This window comes from Phocoena sinus, chromosome 17, assembly GCF_008692025.1.
Source record: "Phocoena sinus isolate mPhoSin1 chromosome 17, mPhoSin1.pri, whole genome shotgun sequence".
In the NCBI taxonomy this organism is placed as follows: Eukaryota; Metazoa; Chordata; class Mammalia; order Artiodactyla; family Phocoenidae; genus Phocoena; species Phocoena sinus.
The window spans coordinates 63,390,099-63,416,931 of NC_045779.1; the positions used below are offsets into that span (position 1 = coordinate 63,390,099).

The following is a 26,833-nucleotide window of genomic DNA, read 5'->3' on the forward strand; positions in this document are numbered from 1 at the left end:
TACTAATCACTGCTAACTTTTATTTTGTATTCAAGGACACAGTTAACCAGGAGAAGAGGGTTCTTTGCTCTGTCAAATAAATATATTTAAAAGCTAGCAAACATCAGAGCAGATTTAAGTGTCAAGTCTTAAGAGACTGGGGAAAAATTACTAATAGTTATTTACAGCTATACAAAGTTAACATATTGCAAGGGAAACATAATATAAATATATTCAAAGGTTTCATTTCCAATACTTGACATTTCAAATTTTGAAAACATTAAAATTATTGTCAAACAAAACTCAGACCACATTAGCAATGATTTAAAAAAGGGAGCAATTTAATCATTATAATACAGAGTGCTTTAAGAAGTTTTTAAACGTGTAAAAGAAAGAACAGTTTAGTGCATTAAATCGTTACTGTCTTTACATTGCTTCTCTTAAAAAAAGTTAACAGTAGTAAGAAAAAGCCACCCACAAAGCCAGCTGTTTGAATGAAGAAATAAGCTAAATTGCAGCATTTTGGAATTACTAATAAAGCTATAGTTAAAAAATGAAAAGTTTATAAAAATGAAAGCAGCATGCATAGTCAAGGCTTTTTCATAACATTTTCATTAGATGACAAACATTTAGGTAAAAACAAGAGCTTAATATTTATTATTCATTAAATTAGATAAAATAAACTGGCCAAGCCCACTACATCTGGTCATTCAGAAAAACATTTTAAAATCCAAAGCTAATGAAACTGAACATTTCTTCTATGAAGAAAGCACATTTTGAAAAATGGTCCTGTAGTCACAAAGGAAAGGGTCCTTCTCAACACGAATGAACAGCACCGGTCTTTACAAAGTTTGAGTTAGGAGGAACTTTCAGTCTCCTGAAATGGCAAGAGTTAACAGTGAACACTGCCATGTTCATAAGTGAAAAGCTAAGTTTTACCTCATTCTGATCAGTTCAGAATTTTTTTCTTTATTCATTGAAGTTGTTACACAAAGTAGAATTTCACCAAAAGATAATTCTTGAAAATTCTGATCTGACACCTGTACAAAATTTCTGATTTCTATACGATTGTAAGAAAACACTAAGTTAATATTTACTACATGGTTCTTTTTCACATTTTTGGTACAATATTTATTTCAGAGTTTCACCCTATCCAAATTCTTATGCCAGTTTCTTTCCCTTCTTCAGTACTGATTATGTTCGGTTTAAGAAAAAGCTAATTCAATTTCTAATGAAAAAAAGTAACAGAGTATTACAAGTAGTAATAGTGGTATCCATGAATGTGTTCAATGAAAGATCCAATCATTAAGCGCCAATGATACCACAAAATCTTCTTGCTCCAATATGTCCACAGCCTGTTTTTCACTTACGCTGAAATTACATAAACCCATGCACAACTCCTTAATCTCAGTGCAGGGCCTGAGAAATGAGATATAGAAATAAATCAGATTTTTCTTTTTCCTGCTTCAAACAAGTTTTACTCTGTAAAATGTTTGGTCACTCAAAGCTATAATCTTAATCATATATCAAAGAATACAGGCAATAAGGCCCATCTTACGAGACATACAGTATTAAGCTGAACAGAATATGAGGACAAGCTCTAGTGGTCATTAAACCCCCTCAGAAAGTCTAAGAATCAGAATGTCTCCATCATATCAGAATAAAAATGCACTTCATTGAAATGTGACTGCTTACAAGTTGTTTTAATTAGTGTCCTGTGTGCACTGCAGGACTTCTGCCGTCTGCAGCAGTTTAACTTTGACACAACATTGAGTCCCACTGTTTTTGGGTATTGGATCCTATTTTTTGAGATTGTGTATGCCCCCAAACGTTTTCAGTGTCATCAAAGATTGAGCCCATTCACAGTAAATCAGACATCTGGAGTTGAAGAATTGATTCTCCTCCAACGTTTTAGGCAGCTATAAAAGAAAAACATAATAAAAAACTAAAATTTTAAAGATAACCATATTTTAACATTTACCACTTTTAGAAACGAAAACGATTAAAATACATCCTCTGTATTCGCTTATTAATCCTGAGATCACTTGCCATATGTATCTTGTGTAATGCAGATTTTGTGTGCAACTCCAGTGTATATGTTCTGCATATACCAGATTTGCTTATAGACATTTTTTACCTACATGTAATAATTTATAAAAAAATATTAGTTGGAAGTATATATTTCATTGTATTCATAATAGACTACGAAATCTAAAGACTTGTATTTTTTTCTATTTATATATGGGGCTAGCTTGTGCAAAAGACATATGTGTTTATCACTTTTTTGCAGTAACTATTTTGGAAAGGTTTTGGTTACTTTTTTTTTGGTAAATTAAACCGTATCTAAATGAAGAAGTAACTGTTTAGAGGAAATTTATGGTGAATCCTTTTATAAGATGAAAAATTATTTTGTTAAGCCAGTGATAACTTGGTAATTAATGGGTTTTATAATTTTAGACTTTTGCATATTTTAAAATTAGAGCATGCCAATATAGGTACCACAAAAGTACATGTATAACATATACGATACAATTTTTTAAAAACCATGCATGGCTTTGTGTGAATTTTCTGACCCTAGTGTCCATTAGCGTATTGATATATTACTTAAGAATTACCCACACAAACTTAAAGTAAGGTCAAACTAAGCTGTACAACAAAGTTCACATTATTTTTAGAATGAGATTACAACTTCCTCCAAAATCACTGCAGAGCTTACTACTACAACAACGACAACAATTCACTGCAGCAACTAATTTGTTGATTCAGTCTTGGCCGAGTGCACATTCTTGTGTTTAGCAACAACAACAAAAAAGCCTGTAAAAAATATTTTCTGCATCTGGGTCAGAAGAAAGCCTGTCCTGAAGATTTCTGACATAAGGAAATGGAGGGCTGTGTTTCAGGATAAAGCCGTACAAGACTGTTTAACTTCTTGTGACTCACAAGGATACATTATGCTCTATAACCTGGAGTGAGATTCATTCTAAAATAGGTGCATTTTTAGTCTCATCTGTTTTTCTGCCTGAAAAAAAAAAACCTGTTAATGAAAAGAATATCTGGAAAAAAAGAATATCTTGCTTACTGCCAAGCAATAAGAATAGTGCCTGGTACATATTAAGCACTCTATAAATAACTGTTAAAACAAAATAAATAAAACCAGGGAGGAAGGCATGGGGGAATTAAAGAAATTCTGTGTAGAATAAGAGAGCATAAAAGTAGCAGATGGGGTAGGGATGCAAAAAGCTATGGAAGTAAGTATAATAAATATGCTCACATGATGAGGGTCTAAGCCTCTTTTCCTCCCCTGCTGTTTCAGAACACTGCAGTGATTTCTGACAACAAGGTGCTTTTGGACTACTGATGGACAGATACAAACACTTCATGACAACTGCACTGTTTTTAAAAAAAGTACAGTCTTATCCTAGAACACTCCAAAACAGAGAGTAGAAAAGAAGCAAACTATGCTACTGAATTCCAAAAGTATTAAGAATTCAAGTTCTAACTCCAAATCAGGTATCTGGATTTGCAACTACAGTGAAATTTTAATTAATCCAATCTATAAAAGAATTAAGAGTTAAGGAACAGGCCAAACCTTTCAAATTTAAAGCATATATACTTGCACTTTTATGCCTACAGAGAGGTATTTTTAACTTAATAATGTGTTTCTGCTGGTAGCAGGTTTGTTTTATATCAAATAAGGAAAAGACATTTCAGGCAATTGAGTTAATTTAATATAAAATCTGTTATTTACCACTGATCCCTAAAACAGAAATAATTTATATCACAGTTTTCAAAGACAGATGCCACCTAAGCAAACATGAATTTATATATCGCTTAAAACAGACCTTTGGCTTTTAATAGAAAAAAAAATTGAATAATTTTAATACTTAAAGCATTTTAAACTCTAGTTAAAAATCTAATAGTTTGGGGGGCAATACAATGAATAAAGAAAGAGAGATAGCCATTTTCACCTAGTTTCCTAAAACTGAGCAATCTTCACCCCTGTGGTAAGTCTTTCCTTCGGTATACTTTTCCCCTTCTTTTTAGTTTTCGTTTTTGAATTCTTTCCTTAAACAGGCAAAAAATGAAGCTTTAGTGAAGGAGGGTTGCAAGAAATACATTTTAGTTATCTTTAGTATGTGTGAATCCCCAACCCGCCCACCAGTCTTCCTTCTTAGAGAATGGGTAACTTTCCCTTAAAACAAAGTAAAGAACATTTCACATAAAAAATAATTAAGGCAACATTAAACTCTACATAATAAACATAACCATCACAAGAATCAGACTACACGTGATAATCGTATCTCTTGGCTATACTCATGGCACCTAGTCCTCTTATGAGGCATAAGAGAAACTATTTTAGAAAAAATCCGTCAAAAGTGACGATGACAAATACGAGGTGACTGTGCTAAATGTATGTGGTTGGTGAATGCACACGCAGCTTAACAACTTACATTTCAGTCATCTGATTTAGAAAGCTTCCGCTTCACATGTCGTGGGGGTTCCCAAGTGTCACTGTCATCTGTTTCTTCTTCATCCTCTTCCTGATCATCAATAACTTCATCTTCCTCCTCATTTTCCTCAAATAATTCTATACCTAACTCTGATCTTCTCTGTCTTTCAGCAAACCATTCTCTGACCTGCTCGTAGCCCATATGTGATTTGTTAACAAGTTCATCGAGGTCTTGCTCATTAAGAAATTTGTGCTTCAGGTAATAATCCTTAAGTATTGCAGTTCCAGTTTTAAATTTGATGAGGGACGGCCCCCTGTCCCAGTTGTTCATTCTCTTGCTTCCTCTGGGCCGCCCGCGAGGTCTTCCTCTTCCCCTTCCTTTGGGTCTCCCTCTCCCCCTTTTTCTAAGAGAAGACAGACCGTTCATACTGCTTGAATTGGCGCTTTGATAGTAGTAGTACCATTTTAAGTTTCCATTTTTCCAAGCATAACGGGTGTCCCCAAACCAACTAACTATGTCTGTTCTAGCAAGCCCACTTTCTTCAGCCAACTTGTCATACTCTTCTGGCGACGGCCACTGTGTTCGGACAAATGCGCTTTTAAGCATGTGCAACTGCTCGGGTGTTTTTTTACATATTTTGCCCGTACTCCCTGACTTAGGTGCACTAGACTCATCTCCAGGAGAAGTTTCTCCAGTTTCTTCTTTGGAACTACCTGCATTGCTTTCCTCTATTTCTCCTTTCTCTTCCTTTAAAGCTTTTGATTTCTTCTTCTCTGTAAACCAAGCATCAATTTCCCTTCTGGTAAGTTTGGTTTGCGCTCTTAACCTATTTAATTCTTCTTCTGAAAGTACGGAGCTGTTGAGAAAACTTGCCTGTAGGGCACGAAGCTGCTCTGCCGTCTTCTCTTTAAACTTTTGGGGAGTAAAGTCTGGAAAAGGATTCCAGGATTGTTTCTGCTGTGAAGTAACAACAGTTGGGGATTCCGTGGTTTCATCACTGGAGTCTATGATAATAGTGGCGGAGGAATCATTGTTGAGATGTAAGCACTGATTACTCTTTGAATTTCTCTGGTTGTACCTTGTGTCACTAAACCATTTTTTAATCTCTCCTTTTGTCAGCCCTGTGATTTTCATAAGTCTGATAATTTCGGAATCATGGGGAAACTGATTCTTTAGGTAGCTAACTTTTAATTCTGCCAGTTGCTCTTTAGTCTTTTTTGCCCGAACGCCGAACGCATCAGGGTTCGCCACTGCAGTCTCATTTTTCACAAGCTGAGAGGATGGGGCTCCTGCTGCTGCTGGCTTGGTCTCTGCAGTAGGCTGAGTGGCCGGGGGCTGACTTTTCTGTGCGTTTGTTTGATTTGGAACCCCTGCCACTGTCAAGGCTATAGGTGCTGCTACTGGCAAGGTATTCGTGCCGGCCACTTGGGTAAGGACCAGACCTGGCTGGCCAACTATTTGGCATGTCTGTAAGATGGATGGTAAACCATTACTCCCTGTGGAAATGTGGGTGGGGATGACCGTTATGGTCTGAGGTACAGTGTGGACTGTTCCGTTGAATTGTTTTCTTCTCGCCTCCTCTACTTCCTCAGGAGTCCAGCTAACACCATGTTTTAGACGTTGGGCTGAAAACCATATCTTGATCTGTTCCTCTGTATATTTTGCTTGGGCAGAAAGAACAGTAATTTCTGACATTGTTGGATAAGGGAATTTGTTGTAGGTGTTAAGCAAAAGGGGGTTGTTATCCAATGCAGCATTGTAGGTAGGAATGCTATTAACAGGGATGAGGACTTTGGGAATCAAATTGGAATTCTGCTGAGCTGATACAGCAGTGATAACCTGTGCTAACCCAGGAAGAACTGCTGCCGGGGTCACAACTGTGCTGGCAGTATTTGGATGTATTCTGTTTACAATGGAAGTACTTGTATTCGATTCAGAAGCTGAAGAACTTGGATTTTCCACAGTTCCTTCACGGTCTGGTTTGATTTCATTCTCTTTCTCTTCTGGAACGTCCTCAACTGAATTATGATGAACTGTAATCCGTTTGTTCTCCACTTTATTTTTCATCATTTTCATGATAGGAGTTTTACTGATAGATATTCCCGAAGAAGAAACTTCTGTCGATTCAGCTTGCTCTGAATTCTCCTCTTTAACAAAACTACCATCAAAAGTCAGATCATTTATTGTTTGTTCAAAGATTGTCTGGTTATTTCGTTTCACCATAGTCAACTTGAAATTTTCTTCTCCCGGGTGATATTTCAGATTATGCTCGGAAAGTGCATCATACCTTTTGGTAAGAAAATTGCATTCGACACAAACATAGGATGAATTTAGCACTACATTGGGATGTTCTGAATCCACATGAAAAGTAAACATATTTAGATCTGGAGTTTGAAAAGTACAATATTTACATTCATAGCCACCTTCAACTTTTTTATTTTGCTGATTGTCAGAGTCTACGGATTCATGAACTTCTTCATCACTTGAGATACTCTCTGCTCTGGTGTTTTCTACAGGTGTAAGTACAGGAGGACCTTCATCCAGATCTGATATCAGCTCGAGGTCTGGATCCTGTTCACTGGCAAGGACCATGCAGGGTGTTGTGGATTTTCGCCTGCTTGCCATTCTGATGTTATGGGGAAAATCTCAGTGGTGATTAAAAAGCATTGGGGCTTAAAACTGTTCAGTATTCTTCATTTGAAAACAATGGCTTTTGGTTCTTCAAGTCTGTCTTTGTGCTCAACAAGTCTCATTAGCAGCTTTTTCATGGTGCTATCAAGTAAAGAGCTTATGGTTGGCAAATAAAATACTGCTGAACTGCTGAAATTTTTGAAGCACAACTCCAATCACCTACATTAAGATAAATTAAAAAATGTTTTTAAATGAGTGATTATGATCTATTAAGCAAATTACAGTTATATTTCACTTACATGAAGTTGTTGGAGAGCTCAGTTATAAAGATGTAGAATAAGACCAGACCAGGAAAAAAGTCCTCTAAGGGTCAAAATAGATGTCTCCAAGCCAACTCACTTTAGGTCATGTACTGTACCTCATGGGTCAGCCCACGGGCTTGTTTATTTGGATTTTTTCATCTAGCCAGCTATACACTGGAAGGGAAGGGGGAAAAAGAGTCTGCTTCGGCAGGCATACTAATATCAGTGTGAAATGATAATCTGTTAACAGGGGAGGAACTTTAAAACTATAAAAGCAGCCACAGATACTCAAGACTATGACCACTAAGTATATAAGAAATTCAATCCATCAGTTATGCCCGCTTCTTCCTCCTGGTCTGTCTTATCCCCAAAGCATGCCCAAGTATGGCAAAAGCAACAAAGGCAGAATATAAATGATCAACGTTTCAGAAACATTATCTTAATCATTCTCCACAATGCTATCAAAATTGGTAAAACATATCTAATCATGTCAGTCTCCTGACTTCAAGCTTATGATGGGTCCCCAGTGCTGAAAGAATGAAGTTCAAACTCCTTAAGCGACATGTAGTTCTCTTCACATCCTGGCTGCAACCTCAATTTCCTACCATCTCCCTCCTGACTCCTATTTCTTTATGTTTTAGGCACAGAGCAAAAACGATTGCTATTCTAAGGACTCTCAGTGCAGGCCATTCCTTGTGCCAGGACACTTGTTTGTGCGCTGGGTGTGATGACCTCTCTATAAATCTGCCTGATAAATCACCTGCTCCCCTTAGCTCGGCCCAGCCTCCTCCCCGGCTTATTTTCTAGTCTAGAACTTACCATATTGTACCAGAGGAACGTTACACTTTTGTCCCGAAACCTCCAGTTTCCTTATTCATTTTTTTCCTTCTTTTTTAAAGTAATAGCTTTTTTGAGACATAGCAAAGCTCCTGAAACTCTGGATGGAGGCAATTTCCTTTATGTCTTCAATCTAAGCTCTCCCAGCTGAGCTATCTTGGCTGACTTCTCATACATTTCTCTATCTCCTTTTGCATACAGAAGCCTGGAAGTAGAGACTCACTAAATGCTTATTAACCTGGACTAGGGAGTTCCCTGGTGGTCTAGTGGTTAGGTTGCAGCGCTTTCACTGTTGTGCCCCGGGGTTCAATCCCTGGTTGGGGAACTAAGATCCATGCCCCCAACACACACACAAAAAAACTACTTCCAACCTGAACTAGAATGAATAGAAAAAGAGTCCTGTAAAATTCAAAATGCCCTAAGGGCATCACCATGGAAAATGTAGCTGAAATTCACAAGAATGACCTTGAATCATCAAGAAAAAGTGAGATATGTTCATACAAATACATTTTAATACTTTTGCACCCAAAATAGTTAAAATACAATTTTGATGCTAAATCAAAGTTGGTGTGCTTCTAAATTCTAAACCAAATGAAAATGAATACAATAAGTGGTATCACTTATTTTGTACCACGAATTGGAACTATTTTCATTTACTAGCATAATCCTTGTCCTAGCTGAACTGAGGAGAAAAAGTTTATTTCAAAGATTATAGCAAAACTAGGTCTCCATGACTCAGTAAAGGGAGAAACATTTTTAGGAAACAGCTGTCCAAAGAGAGAATGTCCTGCCTTTGAAGGTGGTAAGATCCTCCTCACTGGGATTATTCAAATATATACTACATATCCATTTGATGGATCCAAGCAACAGGTGGAAAGTTGGACCAAAAGTCAGACTAAATGTCCTGATTTCCCATATTACAAAATAAAGAGCATCAGCTTAGTAATAATAATGGTATCAACAATCCAAACCTCACTCTCAAAAGTGTTAGTGTTCTTTTTTTTCTATAAAAAATCTTTGGGGATTCCCTGGTGGCGCAGTGGTTGAGAGTCTGCCTGTTGATGCAGGAGACACGGGTTCAATCCCCGGTCCAGGAAGATCCCACATGCCGCGGAGCGGCTGGGTCCGTGAGCCATGGCCGCTGGGCCTGCACGTCCGGAGCCTGTGCTCCGCGGCGGGAGAGGCCACAACGGTGAGAGGCCCGCGTACCGCAAAAAAAAAAAAAAACCAAAAAACTTTGATTTCTAAGGGAACATAAAGAAATCACTGAAATTTAAAATGATTTCTTAACTAAATGTTATAAACTAAGATAATACCATCTCTCCTACTCAGTTCAATAAGGAACACCACTGTTTTTATCATTTTTTCCTCATTAGAAACAGGGAATTCCTCAAATAAGACTTTAAGCAGAACAGTAACCAATGAGCAGCACCCACATTTTTGACAGTGAAGGAGAATTGCTGAAAGGCAGGGGAGTAAGCTATTTTATGACTGTTATTCTCATAGAATCTTAGATTATGTTTAGTTAGGGTATATTAACAGCCAGAAGCCAAAGATAGAGGGGTTTTTCTTGAAACTACATTTCCTGAAAATGGTGGTTTTCAAACTTTTTGTTGTAAGCAGGACAGCCCTTTCTTCAAACAAAATTCTATGAGACGCCTAAGTGCAAAACTGACTAAAGAATATAGCCACTGGTCGGAGAAGTATAGAAGCTAAACTACTTCCTGACCCCATCCCACAGACCCCACAATCCCTACTTCCACCTCTGATGGGTTCTGAGATGTGTCTGAAGCCTGTGCCTTAAAAACGTAAATACTGGGGCTTCCCTGGTGGCGCAGTGGTTGAGAGTCCGCCTGCCGATGCAGGGGACACTGGTTCGTGCCCTGGTCTGGGAAGATCCCACATGCCGCGGAGCGGCTGGACCCGTGAGCCATGGCCGCTGAGCCTGCGCGTCCGGAGCCTGTGCTCCACAACAGGAGAGGCCACAGCAGTGAGGGGCCCGCGTACCGCAAAAAAAAAAACAAAAAAAAACGTAAATACTTTCATCAAAAATCCTCAGCTTGCCAGTGCTAAGTGAAATGTGAAAGCTAAAGTGAATTTAATGTGTACTTTCAGGTTGTTTCACTCTAAAAGGCAGGCCTGGAGCGCCCAGGAGTAGAACAGAGTAACCCATACTAATAAAAAGATACAGAAGAGAAACCTGAGGAGCTCAGATCCCTTTATTATTCTGGTTCTCTAGCTCTTGGGTTAAACTTCTTACTTTTTATCCTATCTAGTATAAAAATAGGAATATGCTACGAAATTATTACTTTTATTTCTTTTCCTTATAGTTCACTAGCTCAGGATGGTCAGTTTGTAAGAACTGAAACAGATATAAAATTTTAAAACCTTAATTATTTTTTGCTAAAGTCATGAAAATTACAAAATATTCATGTATTATTATCTAATGATATATACACACAATTGTGCTTTTTCCTTTGAAAACACTGGTCTTTGAAAGGAATTTGAAAATTTTAAATTATAAATTAAATTTATTTAAATTAAATATTTTAACTTAAATGTGTAACTTGAAAATTATGATTAAATTTAAATAAGCTACTTAAAAGAAAGGCTTAAGGGCTACCCTGGTGGCGCAGTGGTTGAGAGTCCGCCTGCAGATGCAGGGGACACGGGTTGGTGCCTCGGTCTGAGAAGATCCCACATGCCACGGGGCGGCTGGGCCCGTAAGCCATGGCCGCTGAGCCTGCGCGTCCGGAGCCTGTGCTCCGCAACGGGAGAGGCCACAACAGTGAGAGGCCCGCGTACCGCAAAAAAAAAAAAAAAAAAGGAAAGGCTTAAAAAAAATCTTCAGTAATGCAAAAGACTAAAAATCTGATTATTTTGAGTAGCCTAGGTTGCCTCAACCTGGATTACTTCTATACTCAACTACATAGACCTGAGAAATACTCTTTCCTCTTCACTTCTAAAACTGTTTGCTCACATTTTGCTAACAAAACCAGAGTCAGTATATTATTTAACATATTTCCAAAGAGAGACTAAGAGTTTCCAAAAGAGCCTCAAGATTTGGTCCAATGGCTCAATTCTATGATTATGATATAACCTAAAAATAAATCAAAGCACAAACAAGGGCATCCTCGTGGTCCTTATTATAAAGTCATGATCTGGCGGGGAAGCAGGGACCTCAGCACAACCGTCCCTTTTTTTTTTTTTTTTTTTTTTTTTACCAGTACGCGGGCCTCTCACTGCTGTGGCCTCTCCCGTTGCGGAGCACAGGCTCCGGACGCGCAGGCTCAGCGGCCATGGCTCACGGGCCCAGCCGCTCCGCGGCATGTGGGATCTTCCCAAACCGGGGCACGAACCCGTGTCCCCTGCATCGGCAGGCAGACTCTCAACCACTGCGCCACCAGGGAAGCCCAATCGTCCCATTTTTTTATGGAAGAAGAAACCCAGGCCCAGGGGGATTAGTTCACAGAGGCTTTGTGGTGTAGGGTAAAACCACAGGTTTTAGAGTCTCCTCTGTCACTTAGTAGTTAGGTGACTGGAAAAGTTACCCAATATCAACCTCATATCAACCTCAGTTTTCTCACCTATAAAACCAAAATTCTTCAGTTCAACAAATCCACTGAACAACTATTTGTTGAAGGTCAACCACGTGCCAGGCACTGTGTTGGGCACTTGGATTACAGCAGTGACCAGGACAGATCATCTCTGCTCTGCCAGATTCTAGCAGTTGAGCAAGGAAAACAGGCAGTAAACAATTACTTAGACTAACTATGATCAATGCAATGAGAGAGGAAGTATCGGGAACTATGTAAGCACACTACAGGAGGCTTCTAGAAAAGAAGCAGAGAAGGCTGCCCTGGAGAAAATAAGAATACTGGTATCCTACCTCAGAGGCTGATCAAATAAAAATGCTTCACACACTCTGATATACAGCAGGTGCCTAATTAATGCTTTTCCCCCCAGTCCCTGAAAAATTCTTTTCGGAATGAATAAATACCATTTATTTACTATTATTCTCTTTCTATCTCTCAAGCAACATAATCAGCTGACAAGGCACACAAGTTGAATGAAAAAGCAAAAGGGGTTAAAAATACAGAATAAGAATTTCCATGGTGTGGTTTCAATTCATCTCCTTTCATCATTACAGTGCAGTGGAGCTGAAACAGGAAAACTGCCATATAGAAATTTCTATTAGCTGACAGGCATCTCATCCTCCCTTTGAAAGTCAACTCAAAAAAGCTTAAAATCAATTTGCGGAAGCTTGCACTATTTACCTATAAAAGAGGGTTAGAGTTTAGTTGCACAACTGAGGAGCTAGGTGGCTTTGCAGTTAAAACATAATTAAAGTGAAGTCTGCCAATAAAAGAAAAAATCATGCTCTAAATGCATCCAGCACTGTAAATATAATTATATTTGAATGCTATTTTCAGTTACTCTTTCAGTAGAGAAATACGTTAAAAAAATAAATGATCAAATCCATTACACTGCCATTAAAAATGATATTCAGGGCTTCCCTGGTGGCACAGTGGTTGAGAGTCCGCCTGCCGATGCAGGGGACACGGGTTCGTGCCCTGGTCCGGGAAGATCCCACGTGCTGCAGAGTGGCTGGGCCCGTGAGCCATGGCTGCTGAGCCTGCGCGTCCAGCACCTGTGCTCCGCAGCGGGAGAGGCCACAGCAGGGAGAGGCCCACGTACCACGCAAAAAAAAAAAGATATTCAAAAAAGTAATTAAGGAATATGGTAAAGTATCCATTTACTGTTAAATTTTTAAAAATCGGAACAAAATTTGTATATTGATTATAAAATAACCATGGGAAAATATGTATGCATGTGGACAAAGACTAGATGAGAACATAAAAAATGAAATTTTCACATTAGATTATGGGTGAAATTTTTTTATGTGTGGTATCTACAAGTTTTCTTTAATATTGTTATGACATTGCTTTACTGTAAATACAACAAACAATAGTTTCAAGGCCTTAAAACTGCAAATAGACTAAAATATTTCTATGGTCATTTGTCTCAAGCTGGAAACAAAGTTTACTTTCTATTTTTAAAGCAAAAACATGTGCTACATAAAGGTTTTTTCAGGAGGAAGAAGAATGTGTACAGCATTCAGGGGTATTCCAGACGTCTTTGGGGACTGCTGCCCCACGGTAGAGAAGTCAGACTGGTTCTAAGAGCCCGCAAGACCACACATAATCTCCAGGGTGTAGATCTAGGCCAAGCCAATTTCCATGGTTCTATCTGCGCACTGGTTCTTCTCCGGAGGGTAGGATGCTCCTTAATCAATTCATGATTCTTAACTCATGAAAATAATTACATGAAATTTTCTCTGCAGAAAAGCATTTAGTGAAAGCAAAATTTATTTCATCACAGAATAAAAATCTAAGCAGTTCTAGTTCTTCTTACATTGTCAGAGAGAATGTCTGTTTAGCTCTCCACTATATTCTCAGGGCCAAACAGTGCCCATTAAGGCCCCAATAATATTTGCTGCGGAAAAAACAAGCTTTAAAATATATGTGTATTGTGTATTATAACCTACATTCTACTTCATTAAGCACTCATTTATAGAGGAGCTATAAAGAACAGCTGTGCTCGCTTTACAGTACTTTCACTGGTAAAATCCTTACTAATAAAATTACCTTAGTCCCTAGAATACGAAAACATGCTCAAATATAAAACACTCTATTTATTAAAACACAGCAATGGATATTCAACAAATATTTACCAATATCTATAATTCTACCATAACAAATCAGTTTTATGTGTGAATAGTGTATATCTATATTTGTAGACTATATAAAAATGAAACAAGGATGATAAATTCATTCAAAGAATTAGTCCTGCAGTAGAATTCAGAAGAAAAGGCACAGTTCTTATAAAGATAGCAAATGCAAATTTGAACTTAGAATCATTATTTCTCTATAAGAGAAAACTATATTTTAATGATATCCTATATTTTTAAAGAGATTTAAAAACAGGTTCTCAATGTAATACACTATAAAAAGTTAGTGAATTGTTTCAAATTCTATGCTTAGTGCTAAAAAAAAAAGTTTCAAAAATTTTATAACTAAGTAGGTCCATAGCTACACTGAATTTCCAAGCCTCTGTTTTTCTGACTGTCTTGTACTTTAAATTAAATGATTAACAGTTTATTGGCCTAGTTAGCCACAAAGGCATGTTATTTTGGTAAGATTTTATGTGAATAAAAACAAACTTTGTTTTTAGGCCAATTCTGGGTCAAATAAGAACATTTAGAAGATAACTATGATTTTTAAGTACTGTGTTAGTTTTGACCGAGTACCAACTAAGTAAAACTGTTCTTAGGACAACTAAAATATACAAACTAAGAATCCTTTGAAATGTGTATTTATACCTATCCTGAGAACTCTTAGGACTCTGTATTCTATTTAGTTTCACTTCTCCCTCTCTGAGTCAGAGTTCTGTTTAGCCAGCTGAAAATACTTATTTTTACATGTTTGTATTCAAACTAAAAGTTACAAATCCACCAAAATCACAGAATGCCTGAAATAATAGTAGGAACAAAGAATAATGGACTCAAATTAAAACAAATGCTATCTACCATGTTTTTTTTAAAAAAAGGTGTCCAAGAGGATACTTTTTTTTTTTTTTTTTTTTTTTTTTTTTTTTTTTTTGCGGTATGCGGGCCTCTCACTGTTGTGGCCTCTCCCGCTGCGGGGCACAGGCTCCGGACGCGCAGGCCCAGCGGCCATGGCTCACGGGCCCAGCCGCTCCGCGGCACGTGGGATCCTCCCGGTCCGGGGCACAAACCCGCGTCCCCTGCATCAGCAGGCGGACTCTCAACCACTGCGCCACCAGGGAAGCCCGAGGATACTTTTTTTAATTACAAAATTTTTCTTTGGTCTTTACACACTTGAGGCATTTTTCAAAGCTAAAATATAAAAATATTTAGAAACAAGAGTCAAGTTCTCAAAAAAAAAAATTAAATGAGCGATTTGTCAACCCAAATTTGTACCCACAACAAACGTTTGTAAAAATTACTGTAACCTAGAATTATTACCTAAGAGATAAGTCTCAAGAAAATTGCCAAAATGGTCTCAAAATAATAAAAATTCAAGTATCAAGGTGAATACAGACGGGAGTGAATGTGATCCAAGTAACAGCATCTAAGAAACTGTGGCCAAAGATTATCTAATTTCAGAAGATCCCTTTGCTAATGCTAATTAAGGCTTAAAGAGTTAGAAACTCTATCCTCTCTACCTGTTTTTTTTCCTACCCGAGAAAGCCAACTTTAACGCTGCTAAAGATTAAAAGAAGAATCTAAGCTGGACAGATTTCTCCTGGTAAACTCTGACCCCAGATTTGAGAAGTGAAATGTCTTTTTGAATGGTCTCTAGGACACTAACATCCTGATGTTCTACCTTCTGCTGGCATGTAGGTCGGTATGTAACATAATGAGAGTGATATACAAACTAGCCCTATAATGAAATCTCCTGTCTTTATTATTCAAGTTTGTGAATAGGATCCAAAAGTAATTTTCGGCTGAAAATAATTTTCCCCTACTTTTCTCAAGGAAGTGTATTAAATCTTTCACAGACAATCTAACACAAGAATGCTATTCTTGATTCTAAGTGAGATTATCATTGAAAGGCTGAAAAGCCATTCATCTGTCCATTATCTTGCCCATTTATAAAATAAAGTAACTGTTACCTATTTCACTCTGGATATAATCATTCAATTTTTAAAAATACTTTGAAGGGGGCTTCCCTGGTGGCGCAGTGGTTAAGAATTCGCCTGCCAATGCAGGGGACACGGGTTCAAGCCCTGGTCCAGGAAGATCCCACATGCCGCAGAGCAACTAAGCCTGTGCGCAACAACTACTGAGCCTGCGCTCTAGAGCCCACAAGCCACAACTACTGAGCCTGCGTGCTACAACTACTGAAGCCTGCGTGCCTACAGCCTGTGCTCTGCAACAAGAGAAGCCACTGCAATGAGAAGCCCGCGCAGAGCAACGAAGAGTAGCCCCCGCTCGCCGCAACTAGAGAAAGCCCACGCGGAGCAACCGAGACCCAACGTAGCCAAAAATAAATAAATAAAATTAATTAATTAATTTAAAAAATACTTTGAAGGATAACAGTAATTAGTATTGGTAATGTCAACTTGTAAGAACACAAAAAATGAAAGTGAACCACCACATTAATGGTTATGGAATCTTTCCTAGTACTTTCTGGAATCATATACAATAACAATTGGACTAAATAAATATTTCCAACAGTATAGTATGTAATCTAATGCTTCTTATAAAAGCCAACTTATATCAGGTAAATAAAATATAAAAGTAATTAAGTAAAAATATATTCAAATATTTAAATAGTGGTATGCCTAACCTAAATCAAAGTATTTAATTATTAATATCTTAAATTTTATAATTGTAATTAACTATTCTTAGAGGACTGTATACTGAAAACATATTTTCAGAAGTTGTTCTTGTAAGTCTTGAAGCATTTTTCTGGATATAGGCAAAAGAATAGTAAAATTTCTAGATCAATTTCCCCACAGAAAAGGTCTCTACCCTCATGACCTTCATTTGTCTGTTTCACCACTATTACCACAGCACCTGGTACAGTGCCTGATACACAGTGGATGTCAGCAAATGTATTGAATAGATTGAAAAATCAATTCTAAATATACTACAGATTTATTATGAAGTGTGATGCTGTTTCCTTTGAAATTAAAGCAGACAATACTTCTATATTTTTCAAGTTTGAAAGTACATTTCTTGAAAAAGAGTTAAGAATATATCTGCTGCTTTTTAAAGAAAAGCTTTTAAAACTTTAGCCAAATATAGTATCACTATATTAAGTGAGCACATTCAGTATCTGAGTTTTTACCATACCAAAACGATGAAACACATACTTGCCATAGCTTCCTTCACATTCTGTTCTTTGACACAGAAGGGTGTCCCCTCAAATTAGGAGATGTTTAGCTCAGGCCATCATTACCAACAGGTCCAAAGTACCTATCTGCCATCTCCTACAAAAAAAGTAATATCGCTTTATTATTCTAGATACAATTCAGTCTTATTCGGAAACTTTAAGCTTATGCTTTGGCTTTTTAAAAATAAATGTAATTTTTAAAAAATTTCATTTCCTCACAGAACTTTTAAAAGAATCATCGAAATGCCAAACTCAATCTTAGTAAGAAATTCAAAACTGAAAACTACACTTCAAAATATCTTTATATTTTATAAAACAACCAAGTCACTATTGTACTATTTTCAATAAAAGTTTTCAAAAGGTGAATATATGCAGTCTATAATATGAAAGCTGAGATGAAGAAATTGGGGATTGCAAAAAATTAGTACACAAAAGTTACGATAGACAACTTAGTTAAACTAAGAGTTGGGAGGAGGTGTGTGTTTGTATGTTTACACGTAAGCCTAGTGATATTTGTACCCTAATTTACTACATATTAATTGGAATGAAGTGGATCATTAATGCTGGGGACATGCCAATACTACTTAAATAAACTAGTGGTATTCTACCCCTAAACATATGATATATCTAATAGAATGACTGGTGGTTATTTCATTTTTGCAAGAAAGCTACTACTGAATGGTTTTTCAATCAGTGCATTGTGAAGCATTAGATGGTACAAAATCAAGCAAACTGAAAATTCTCTGAAAACTCAGATTTGTGTCTAAAACTGCTGTGGTATATTATTCACAGTTGTTAAACCAGTCAGGAAAATTAAGTAAAAACTATAATTGTTTGTCTTATTAAATAAAAGTAAATAATGCTTTTGAAGGGTTGAAGCATTTTTATTATTGTTCTTTAAGCAGTGAAACTCTGAAAACCATAGTGAATGAATATTAAGGAAGATGATTTCCCTCAGTACCTTATCCTTTGATTTCTGCTATTATTACATACAACTTTTATAAAGAAGTTTGTTAAAACTTGGCTGGGAACTTCCCTGTTGGCGCAGTGGTTAAGAATCCACCTGCCAATGCAGGCGACACGGGATCGACACCTGGTCCAGCAGGATCCCACATGCTGTGGAGCAACTAAGCCCGTGCGCCACAACTACTGAGCCTGCACTCTAGAGCCCGTGAGCCACAACTACTGAGCCCATGTGCTGCAACTACCGAAACCCGCGCGCCTAGAGCCTGTGCTCCACAACAAGAGAAGCCACCGCAATGAGAAGCCCGTGCACCGCAACAAAGAGTAGCCCCAGCTTGCCGCAACTAGAGAAAGGCCGCACACAGCAACGAAGACCTAACGCATCCAAAAGTTAAAAAAGAAAAAGAAAAAAAACTTGGCTGGGCTTGGACTCTACTTGGGAGTGGGGGTTGGTGAAAAAAGAACAATCTCACTGTATTACTATGATAAGATTATTTATATCAGAAGTTTGTGAGTTCTATGAAACACCCCTTAAAACGTGTCATATATTAGTGATTCATCTTGAAGCTAAGGTCAGAGAAACTATGTGCACGTTGGGATGGGTGTTGGGGTGCATGTTGATTAATGTCTACCTGCTAGAGCCAGCCTATTCTAGCATTGCTTATGAAGAGCCCACTTAAATTGAGAAATCATGTAAATATACCAGTCCTTTAGTAAAATACTTGTAGGGTAAGTTAAAGCTTAGGCTGAATAATTACACTATTTTCATGAAAAGCAAAAGAGCATTTTCTTGGTAGACCCAGTGGAGCATCCTATTCTGTCTGCAGCCTGGGATTCTACAATTTCATTTCCTGGTATCTCCTTGTTTGGACACTCCTTAGCCATCCATCTACAAGATGTGGACTAGAAGAGAGGATAGGAAACAGCTGTCAAAGCGGGGAGGTTATTTTCCAAAATGAATTATTAATATTATAGGAAATTGGTAACCTATTTGAATCCATTCTTAAATCACACAGTAATTGCAAGATGTTTTCCTGAACCAGAGTCTCTGAGAAGAGCTGCCAAGACATGCAAAGGCACAAGGCAACTAGAGGAGCAACAAATGAGTTCCTCAGCATTTCTGGATGAAAAGCATACTTGCCTGATGTTAGTTCAGTTCCTGATACTGGGAGTACTTTAGGACACCTCTCAAATTCAAAGTATCATTTTAAAATTTAGGAATAGAGTGAACTTCGAAAATTAAATAAGTCATCTCAACCATATACATTATGTAATGAAACAGATCAGTTATTTTGGCAGTAGAGGATGGACTGGAAATAAAGATGAAGAATTTGGGTTTTGGAACCAGAGTGCATGGGTTCAAGTCCCAGCTCTGTCACTTACTAGCTGTGTGGTCCCGGATAAGCCACTTAGCCTGACTGTGCCATAGCCCCGTCATCTGTAAAATGGGGCTAATGATAGTACCTATTTAATAGGGTTGCTGTAAGTATTGAAAGAAATAACACATGTAAAGTGCTTGGACTATTTCCTGGCCCATGGTAAGTCCGCAATTAGATTTTTCTGACTCTTATTTAAGGTATTAACTAAGTTATACAACAAAGAAAGTCTTTGTTTAAATTTTGCTAAATGTTGAGAACTAGCATAGTGTTCTGGGTCAGTTATACTTCAAAAAACAAACAAACTCATAGAAAAAGAGATGAGATTTGTGGTTACTGAGGCAGGATACAGGACTGGGGGGAGGGGGGATTGGATGAAGGTGGTCAAAAGGTACAAACTTGCAGTTATAAGATAAATAAGTACTAAGGATGTACTGTACAGCACGATAAATATAATTAACACTGTTCTATGTTATATACGAAAGTTGTCAAAAGACTAAACCCTAGGAGTTCTTATCACACACACATACAATTTGCTAAATGTTGAAACATTATAAAATATTTTAAAAGTCCACAAAACAATCCATTTTATTTTCCATTTCAGACCTCTGAGCATATTAAGCAATGATAGAATAGGCTGGCTTTAGCAGGTAGACATTAATCAATCATAATTTATACCTCCCACCCCAACATGCACATAGTTTCTCTGACCTTAGCTTCAAGATGAATCACTAATATATGACACGTTTTAAGGGGTGTTTCATAGAACTCACAAACTTCTGATATAAATCTTATCATAGTAATACAGTGAGTGTTCTTTTTTTCCAACCCCCACTCCCAAGTAGAGTCCAAGCCCAGCCAAGTTTTTTTATTATTATTTATTTATTTATTTATTTATTTTGGCTGCATTGGGTCTTCGTTGCTGTGAGTGAGCTCTTCTCCAGTTGCGGAGAGCGGGGGCTACTCTTCGTTGCAGTGTGAGGGCTTCTCATTGCGGTGGCTTCTCTTGTTGTGAAGCACAGGCTCTAGGTCCGCGGGCTTCAGTAGTTGTGGCTCGCAGGCTTAGCTGCTCCACGGCATGTCGGATCTTCCCGGACCAGGGCTCGAACCAGTGTCCCCTGCATTGGCAGGCGGATTCTTAACCACTGCGCCACCAGAGAAGCCCCCAGACAAATTTTAACAAACTTCTTTTTCACAATATCGGAAGGTAAAAGGGAATAAACTTAGTAAAGAAGAAAAACATAATTATGAGTGAAGTGCTTAGAAATATCAGAATATTCCTATGTCCTCTCATTCCTCACAACAATCAAAAAAAGAGAAAGACCTTTAGGAAGGGGAAAAAGGGAGTCAGAAGTCCTAAGGGAAATATTAAATCACTAAAATTTAATGACAAAGTTATTTTATTTTAAATGATAAATATGTATATGATATGTCTACCGCTTTAATGGTTTAAATTTTTACATTAGCTTTGATAATATGATTTTTAAAAAATCTAAATTTAAAACTGAAAACAAAAATCCTGTATAAAAAGTGGTTTACTCAGTTTTTACTCCCTTGAAAAAACGTCACTCTTAAACTGCTCATATATCCTTGTTTTCCAAAGTATATCATCATATTTGTTTAGACCAAAGGTACATAAGACCATCTTTATACCTTTCAAATACATTATGGGATACTGGTTATATAAACTGAAAAGATTAAGTACCCTTTAAGACCAAAACGTGGCAACCTACATAAAAATTTACATAAATATTTACTTTAAAAATTTACTGTATAGGGCTTCACTGGTGGCGCAGTGGTTGAGAGTCCGCCTGCCGATGCAGGGGACACGGATTAGTGCCCCGGTCCGGGAATATGCCACATGCCGTGGAGCGGCTGGGCCCATGAGCCATGGCCGCTGAGCCTGCGCGTCCGGAGCCTGTGCTCTGCAACGGGAGAGGCCACAACAGTGAGAGGCCCGCGTACCAAAAAAAAAAATTAACTGTATAGGGCTTCACTGGTGGCACAGTGGTTAAGAATCCGCCTGCCAATGCAGGGGACACGGGTTCGAGCCCTGGTCCGGGAAGATCCCACATGCCGCAGAGCAACTAAGCCCATGTGCCACAACTACTGAGCCTGCGCTCTAGAGCCCACGAGCCACAACTACTGAAGCCCGTGTGCCACAACTACTGAAGCCTGCACGCCTGGAGCCTGTGCTCCACAACAAGAGAAGCCACCGCAATGAGAAGCCCTCAGCAACTAGAGAAAGCCCGCACACAGACATGGAAGACCCAACGCAGCCAATAAATAAATAAATAAATAAAATCTATATTAAAAAAAATTAACTGTATAAAACACAGATCTCCAAAATGTAAATGCAAATGTATATCCTGATTAGTAATTTAATCAGCAGCTGAGTCATGCAAATCTGGTTACTCACGGACTACAACTATTAATATATCAGAGCAACAGTATACAATCATATTAGGGAAACACTGGCTATTATTCAGAGGCTAATGCCATAGTTTTTTTTCCCTTCAAATAAATGTAATTTAAATTACTTTTGAAATTACATAGGATGACTTAAGAGGATTTTAAGTTAGAAAAAACTTAGACATAAAAGTGAATGTGCTATACTGGCTATTACCACAAACAGTGCAATAGATATTTCTGGACACCTCCCTGAATTGACTGAATATGATATTAGATTAAAAACTAGCTTAGGCACTGAAATTTCAAAACTGTTAATATTCAGATAAATAGAGCCTTTTTTTTTTTTTATGCGGTACGCGGGCCTCTCACTGTTGTGGCCTCTCCCGTTGCGGAGCACAGGCTCCAGACGCGCAGGCTCAGTGGCCATGGCTCACGGGCCCAGCTGCTCCACGGCATGTGGGATCTTCCCGGACCGGGGCACAAACCCGTGTCCCCTGCATCAGCAGGCGGACTCTCAATCACTGCGCCACCAGGGAAGCCCTAAATAGAGTCTTTTGAGCCCAAATCCACAATGCTGCAACGTACATAAAAAGGCTATTTCCTCAGCTACACTTGTAATCATTTTAGTAATTTTAAGAGTACTTCCATTTAAGTGCCAAATATCACATTTTTGTGCCTATTTACCATTACAAGAAGGAAAATGTATAGTATATCATAACATCACCTTTCAGTCTCAATGTGAAATATAATAACAAAAGGGAGAAAATCTCCAAAATGAGCCACCTCACCTATGCTATCAAGTTCATTAATAAAATAATTGTAAAAGTTTTTTTCACATTTATTGAAAAAAAGAACTTATAACACAAGTATCATTAAAGGTGAAATAATTGCTGCATCATTCATGAACTGTCCTCCAATCCAGTGAAATAATCAGCTCACTATAAGGGAGAGACATCTACTAATGAGCGCTCACCAGCACAGGCACATTTATGTTTTCAGCCTTAGCATATTTTCAAACCATCTGGCAGCAATGCCTTTCTGGTTCACCCAGCCTAATCTGGTCAGAATTGAATATAAAACTAGACCTACGCACTTTGGGGAAACCAAAGAACAGCACACATGAATAACAATGTTCCAAACATGCAGCTCTAAACTAGTTTATACTTGAAATGTGTTTTTAAAAACATTTCTATTGAAGACATTAAATCTCTTTTAAAAAATACTAGAATGGTTCAAGAAATCTATATGAATCAGAGCTGTCATCAGTTACCCAAGTCTTACTTTAATTCTTTTTTTTCATTTTAATCTTGATCACTAAATAAAGCATTTGAAGAGATTCTTCTACAAAAAGAGTCCTTGATAAATGAAATGCTATCAATTCTATATTGAAAGGACCCAAGGTTTGACAACTTATTTTGCACAAAATTAGTCTGCTTAGCCCTAAGATGCTTAGAGTAAGAAGGGAAAAACTAAGAGGAAAAAATATTCATGAAAGCCCTTTTTCTTTTATATCCTGTTACAGCATTATTGTTTTTGGCAGCACTCATATTTCTTTTGCTTAAAATCAAGAGTCAGAATTGCTACTTAAGAAATTTTTTTTAAAAATCTATGAGATGTGCTAGGGTCAGTATCTTTGTTAACACCAAATCCTGTTCATCCTCACCACTGGCATAAAAACAAACGACTTTTTCAGGATGATTTTTCAGAAGCAAGGATAATTCACGTAGCACCATATAACACAAGTTAAAGCTTTCAGACAAAGACTGAGAAACAGTGACCAATACCGACAAATCTTAAGGTGCACTCATGTACGTTATACACAAACATATACTCCAACCCAACAAATAGTCACTATTCCTGGGATATAGCTGCTTCTTCCTCCCTAACTGGGAACTACTCTATTTCCCAATCCTGTGATTTTCCCTTTTTTGCTATCCTCTCACTCTCCAAGAGAATTGCTTCTTCGTTTCAAGTTACATGCAATCCCAACCTAAACACATTACAAATTCTCTATGAGTTAGTTTTTCTGACATTTTTTTCTCCCCACAAAGATTAGCCTCTTCTCATGTTTTTCTTTAGAGCTGGGGTGAGATGACAGAAAAGCCCTGCAGAATTCCCGTTCTGCCCAGTCTCTTCCCCATATGCCTCCTCTATCCATCCCCTCTCCCACTTCCTAATTCTCCTACCCGAGTCTCTCACTGAAACCTGCCAGAGAGCTGGATCCTGCACTAACATAAGCTAAGGATATCCAACGGAACCTTTTTCTCCTCTTTATTTTCTTTCTTTCTTTCTTTCTTGTATTTTTTAAATCTTTTTTGTTTTCCTTCTTCTTCTCCAGGGTTTTGCTTTTCCCTTACTGTTACCCACAGAGAGGTGGGGAGGGACGTATTGAAACAAAGAATTTCAAGTCCTGTTTCCTAGAACTTTGGTGTAAATACGCAGGGAAAGAGCATCCGCCAGGGCTCTTCTTTGCTGCCATTAGACCCCCTTCCTCTCACAGCTCCTTCCTAGCCCTTCATTCCCTGCAAAGACCGGGAGGTTGTTCCCTTCAGGCCCTAAGGCTTGGAGCGGTCCATGGTCAGCCTCCCTCTCTCCCTCCTGAAAGGGACGGATAACATTTCCATTCTCTCTAATCAACTTCTCCCTAAGTCCCAGGGCTCCCTCAAAAGCTAATATAGTTCTTAAGGACTCAGCTCTGAGTCTTGCCCCGAAATGGGTGCCCAGCCTTACCCGAAGTGAGGTACAGCCCTTCCCCGAAGGATCTCTCCGGGCTCCAACCCCAATACCAGTGCGCTCAGCTCCAGCAAGAGAATCTCTCCCCACTCTCAGGGAGACTAAGTCCCCACGAGGCCACACGCCCCTGCAGGGCAGGGCTCCCGACCTCCCCCAGGACCCTCAACATTGCTAGGGTGTTCCATCACTGCGGCGCCTGCCCCCCTTCTAGGGAGACCCAGTCCTCACTTCCTTCAACAATCCCAAGTTGCTCAGCCCTCTCGTAGGCAGGAGGGCTGAAATTTCCCCTTACAGAGCCTAGCCCAGCTCCTTCCGCGGCCGCAGAGACCCCGAGAGCGCAAAGGAGGCTCAGGGTCTGTCCCCTGGCGGCGATCCCGGCCCAGGCAGGCCAGGTCCCTGCCCCTTGGACGCCCCGCGCCCATCTGCCCGGCCACTCGCCGCGCCGAGCGCGCTTAGCTCTCCGGGGTCTCTGCCCCGGGTCCGCCCTCCCCCGTCCGGCCCGCCGCGCCGGCCGCGGACTCTGCGCCGCCGGTCCCCACCCGTAGCCCCGGACGCCCTGGGCCGCTGGTCGCGGAGCCCGCTCGCGCTGCTACCTGCAGGGGCCGCCGTGCCTCTCAGAGCCCCGCCGCCGCCATCTTGCATTTCAAACCGGCTGCACTCTTCAGGGAGTCAACTTTGACCTGTGAACCCTACACCCGGAACCGCTCGGCGGGTCGGCTCACGCTTCGGAAGCTCTGCGAACTCCGCGGAGCGTAGGGAATCGGGGGTGGGGGTGCGAGGCGAGGCGCGCGCCCCAGCAGCCGACCGGGGGCGGGAGCGGGGGGAGGGGAAGAGCCGGCCCAGGCGGCGCCCTCCCACGTGCGCGCGCGCGCGCGCCCTCCGCGCGCCCCCACCCCGCTCAGCGCCTGGCTCTCCACTCCCGGACCCTCCTGCTTCCCTGGGGTTCGACCCGGCCCTCTGCGGGCCTCTGCCTCACGGCGGGAGGTAGGGAACCGTCCCGCCCCTCTGTCAACAGAAGCCCCGCCCAGGTCTACGGAAGCCCCGCCTTATGTCAACAGAAGCCCCGCCTTCTCCAGGTCTCGAAGTGGCCCCGCCCCTTGCCGGTGATAGCTCCGCCCGCTACTGGCAGAAGCCTGGTCTTCACTCAGGTCAATCCAGAAGGCACCCGGCCCTCTGTTAGTTGTGGCCCTGCCCTTTGAGCGCTCCGCTTTTCTAATGTCACCGCCAGATCGTGAGAAACACCCCTTGTCATCATAAGCCCCATTTGGCGGCAGTACGATCCAAGCCCCGCCCCTCTAGGCGGGAGACCGCCCCCACTGTCAACAGAAGCCCCGCCTTCCTGAGACCCTTCTCGATTCTACCCCGAAGCCCCACCTCCTGTCAACTGCCGTCCCGCCTCCTCTCGCCTCCTACTCTACCAAAAGCAGCCGCTCCACTCGCCGACAGCAAAAGTTCGGTTCAACTTCACTTAGAACCGCGGTGCTAGACGGAGCCGCCCTCTGCTCCCCGAAAACCCTCCTTTTCCCCCTTACGAGTCACTCTTCTGGAGGGTTTTCTCTTCAAGCTGTGGTCTTCAAATCCAGATGGCGTCAATGTGAACTAGCCGCGCAGAGGCCAGAGAAGGACCCAGGCTTTAGGAAAAATGGCCCCTTCCCACCTCTCTCCTTCCCTCTGCAGCCCCCACCCCCATCATTTTTAAAATGGAGAAAAGTACAGACCAAAGCAAAGAGAAACGTCTCATCCTTCAAGCTACTCTGCGTAGATTCACGGGCCAGGACGTGTGAGAACTCTCTGGTGCCCTGATGTTCATTCCCAGCCCCCATCCCAGTCATGGACCCTCTGTGCTTTGACAACAGCGCTCCACTGAGCCACTTGAATCCTAAAACATGCAGTTGCTTAAAGTGAAAGCCTGATGGTTGAAATCAATGTACACCAGCTTCCTTTTACTTGCATGTTTCGTCCTAGAATCCTAGAACGTGTGGAAGCAGAAGCAAGCAAAGCTTAATCTTGTAAACATAAGTATTCAATCCTGCCCTACTCAACACCCTGTATATTACTCAACACAACAAAAATTTAACACCACTTTACTCTCCGGAATTAAATTTATTGATAATGTAAACTATCTGCAAGAAAACACTGTAATATTCTAATAATACAAAGGTGAAATAAGCGAAAGTAATGTCTTTAAAAATACTGTATTAATATTGGGCTTCCCTGGTGACATA

The 26,833-nt window shown here is 39.8% G+C and overlaps 1 protein-coding gene across 7 annotated transcripts; it reads right to left on the reverse strand.

Annotated features, from left to right (window-relative positions):
- On the reverse strand, window positions 1-25,525 carry ZHX1 (zinc fingers and homeoboxes 1). Of its 7 annotated transcripts, XR_004346475.1 has the most exons (6): window positions 25,202-25,525; window positions 17,105-17,221; window positions 4,431-7,280; window positions 3,948-4,039; window positions 1,675-1,898; window positions 1-856 (listed from the first exon to the last, which is right to left on the reverse strand). XR_004346475.1 is itself a non-coding variant. In XM_032610163.1 (4 exons), exon 3 carries the CDS (start codon window positions 7,053-7,055, stop codon window positions 4,434-4,436), a length of 2,622 nt encoding a protein of 873 aa, XP_032466054.1. In that variant the 5' UTR covers window positions 7,056-7,280; window positions 17,105-17,221; window positions 25,202-25,525; the 3' UTR covers window positions 1-4,039; window positions 4,431-4,433. The 7 variants fall into 7 exon arrangements, 3 of the variants coding, with proteins under 3 accessions (XP_032466054.1, XP_032466056.1, XP_032466057.1); XR_004346472.1 differs by having other exon boundaries at window positions 1-1,898; XR_004346473.1 differs by having other exon boundaries at window positions 1-1,898; window positions 3,948-4,044.
- Between the last annotated feature and the right edge of the window lie 1,308 nt (window positions 25,526-26,833).

Coding starts and splice junctions, on each gene's coding strand:
- ZHX1 (XM_032610163.1), bottom strand. CDS start 7,055: ATGGCAAGCAGGCGAAAATCCACAACACCCTGCATGGTCCTTGCCAGT.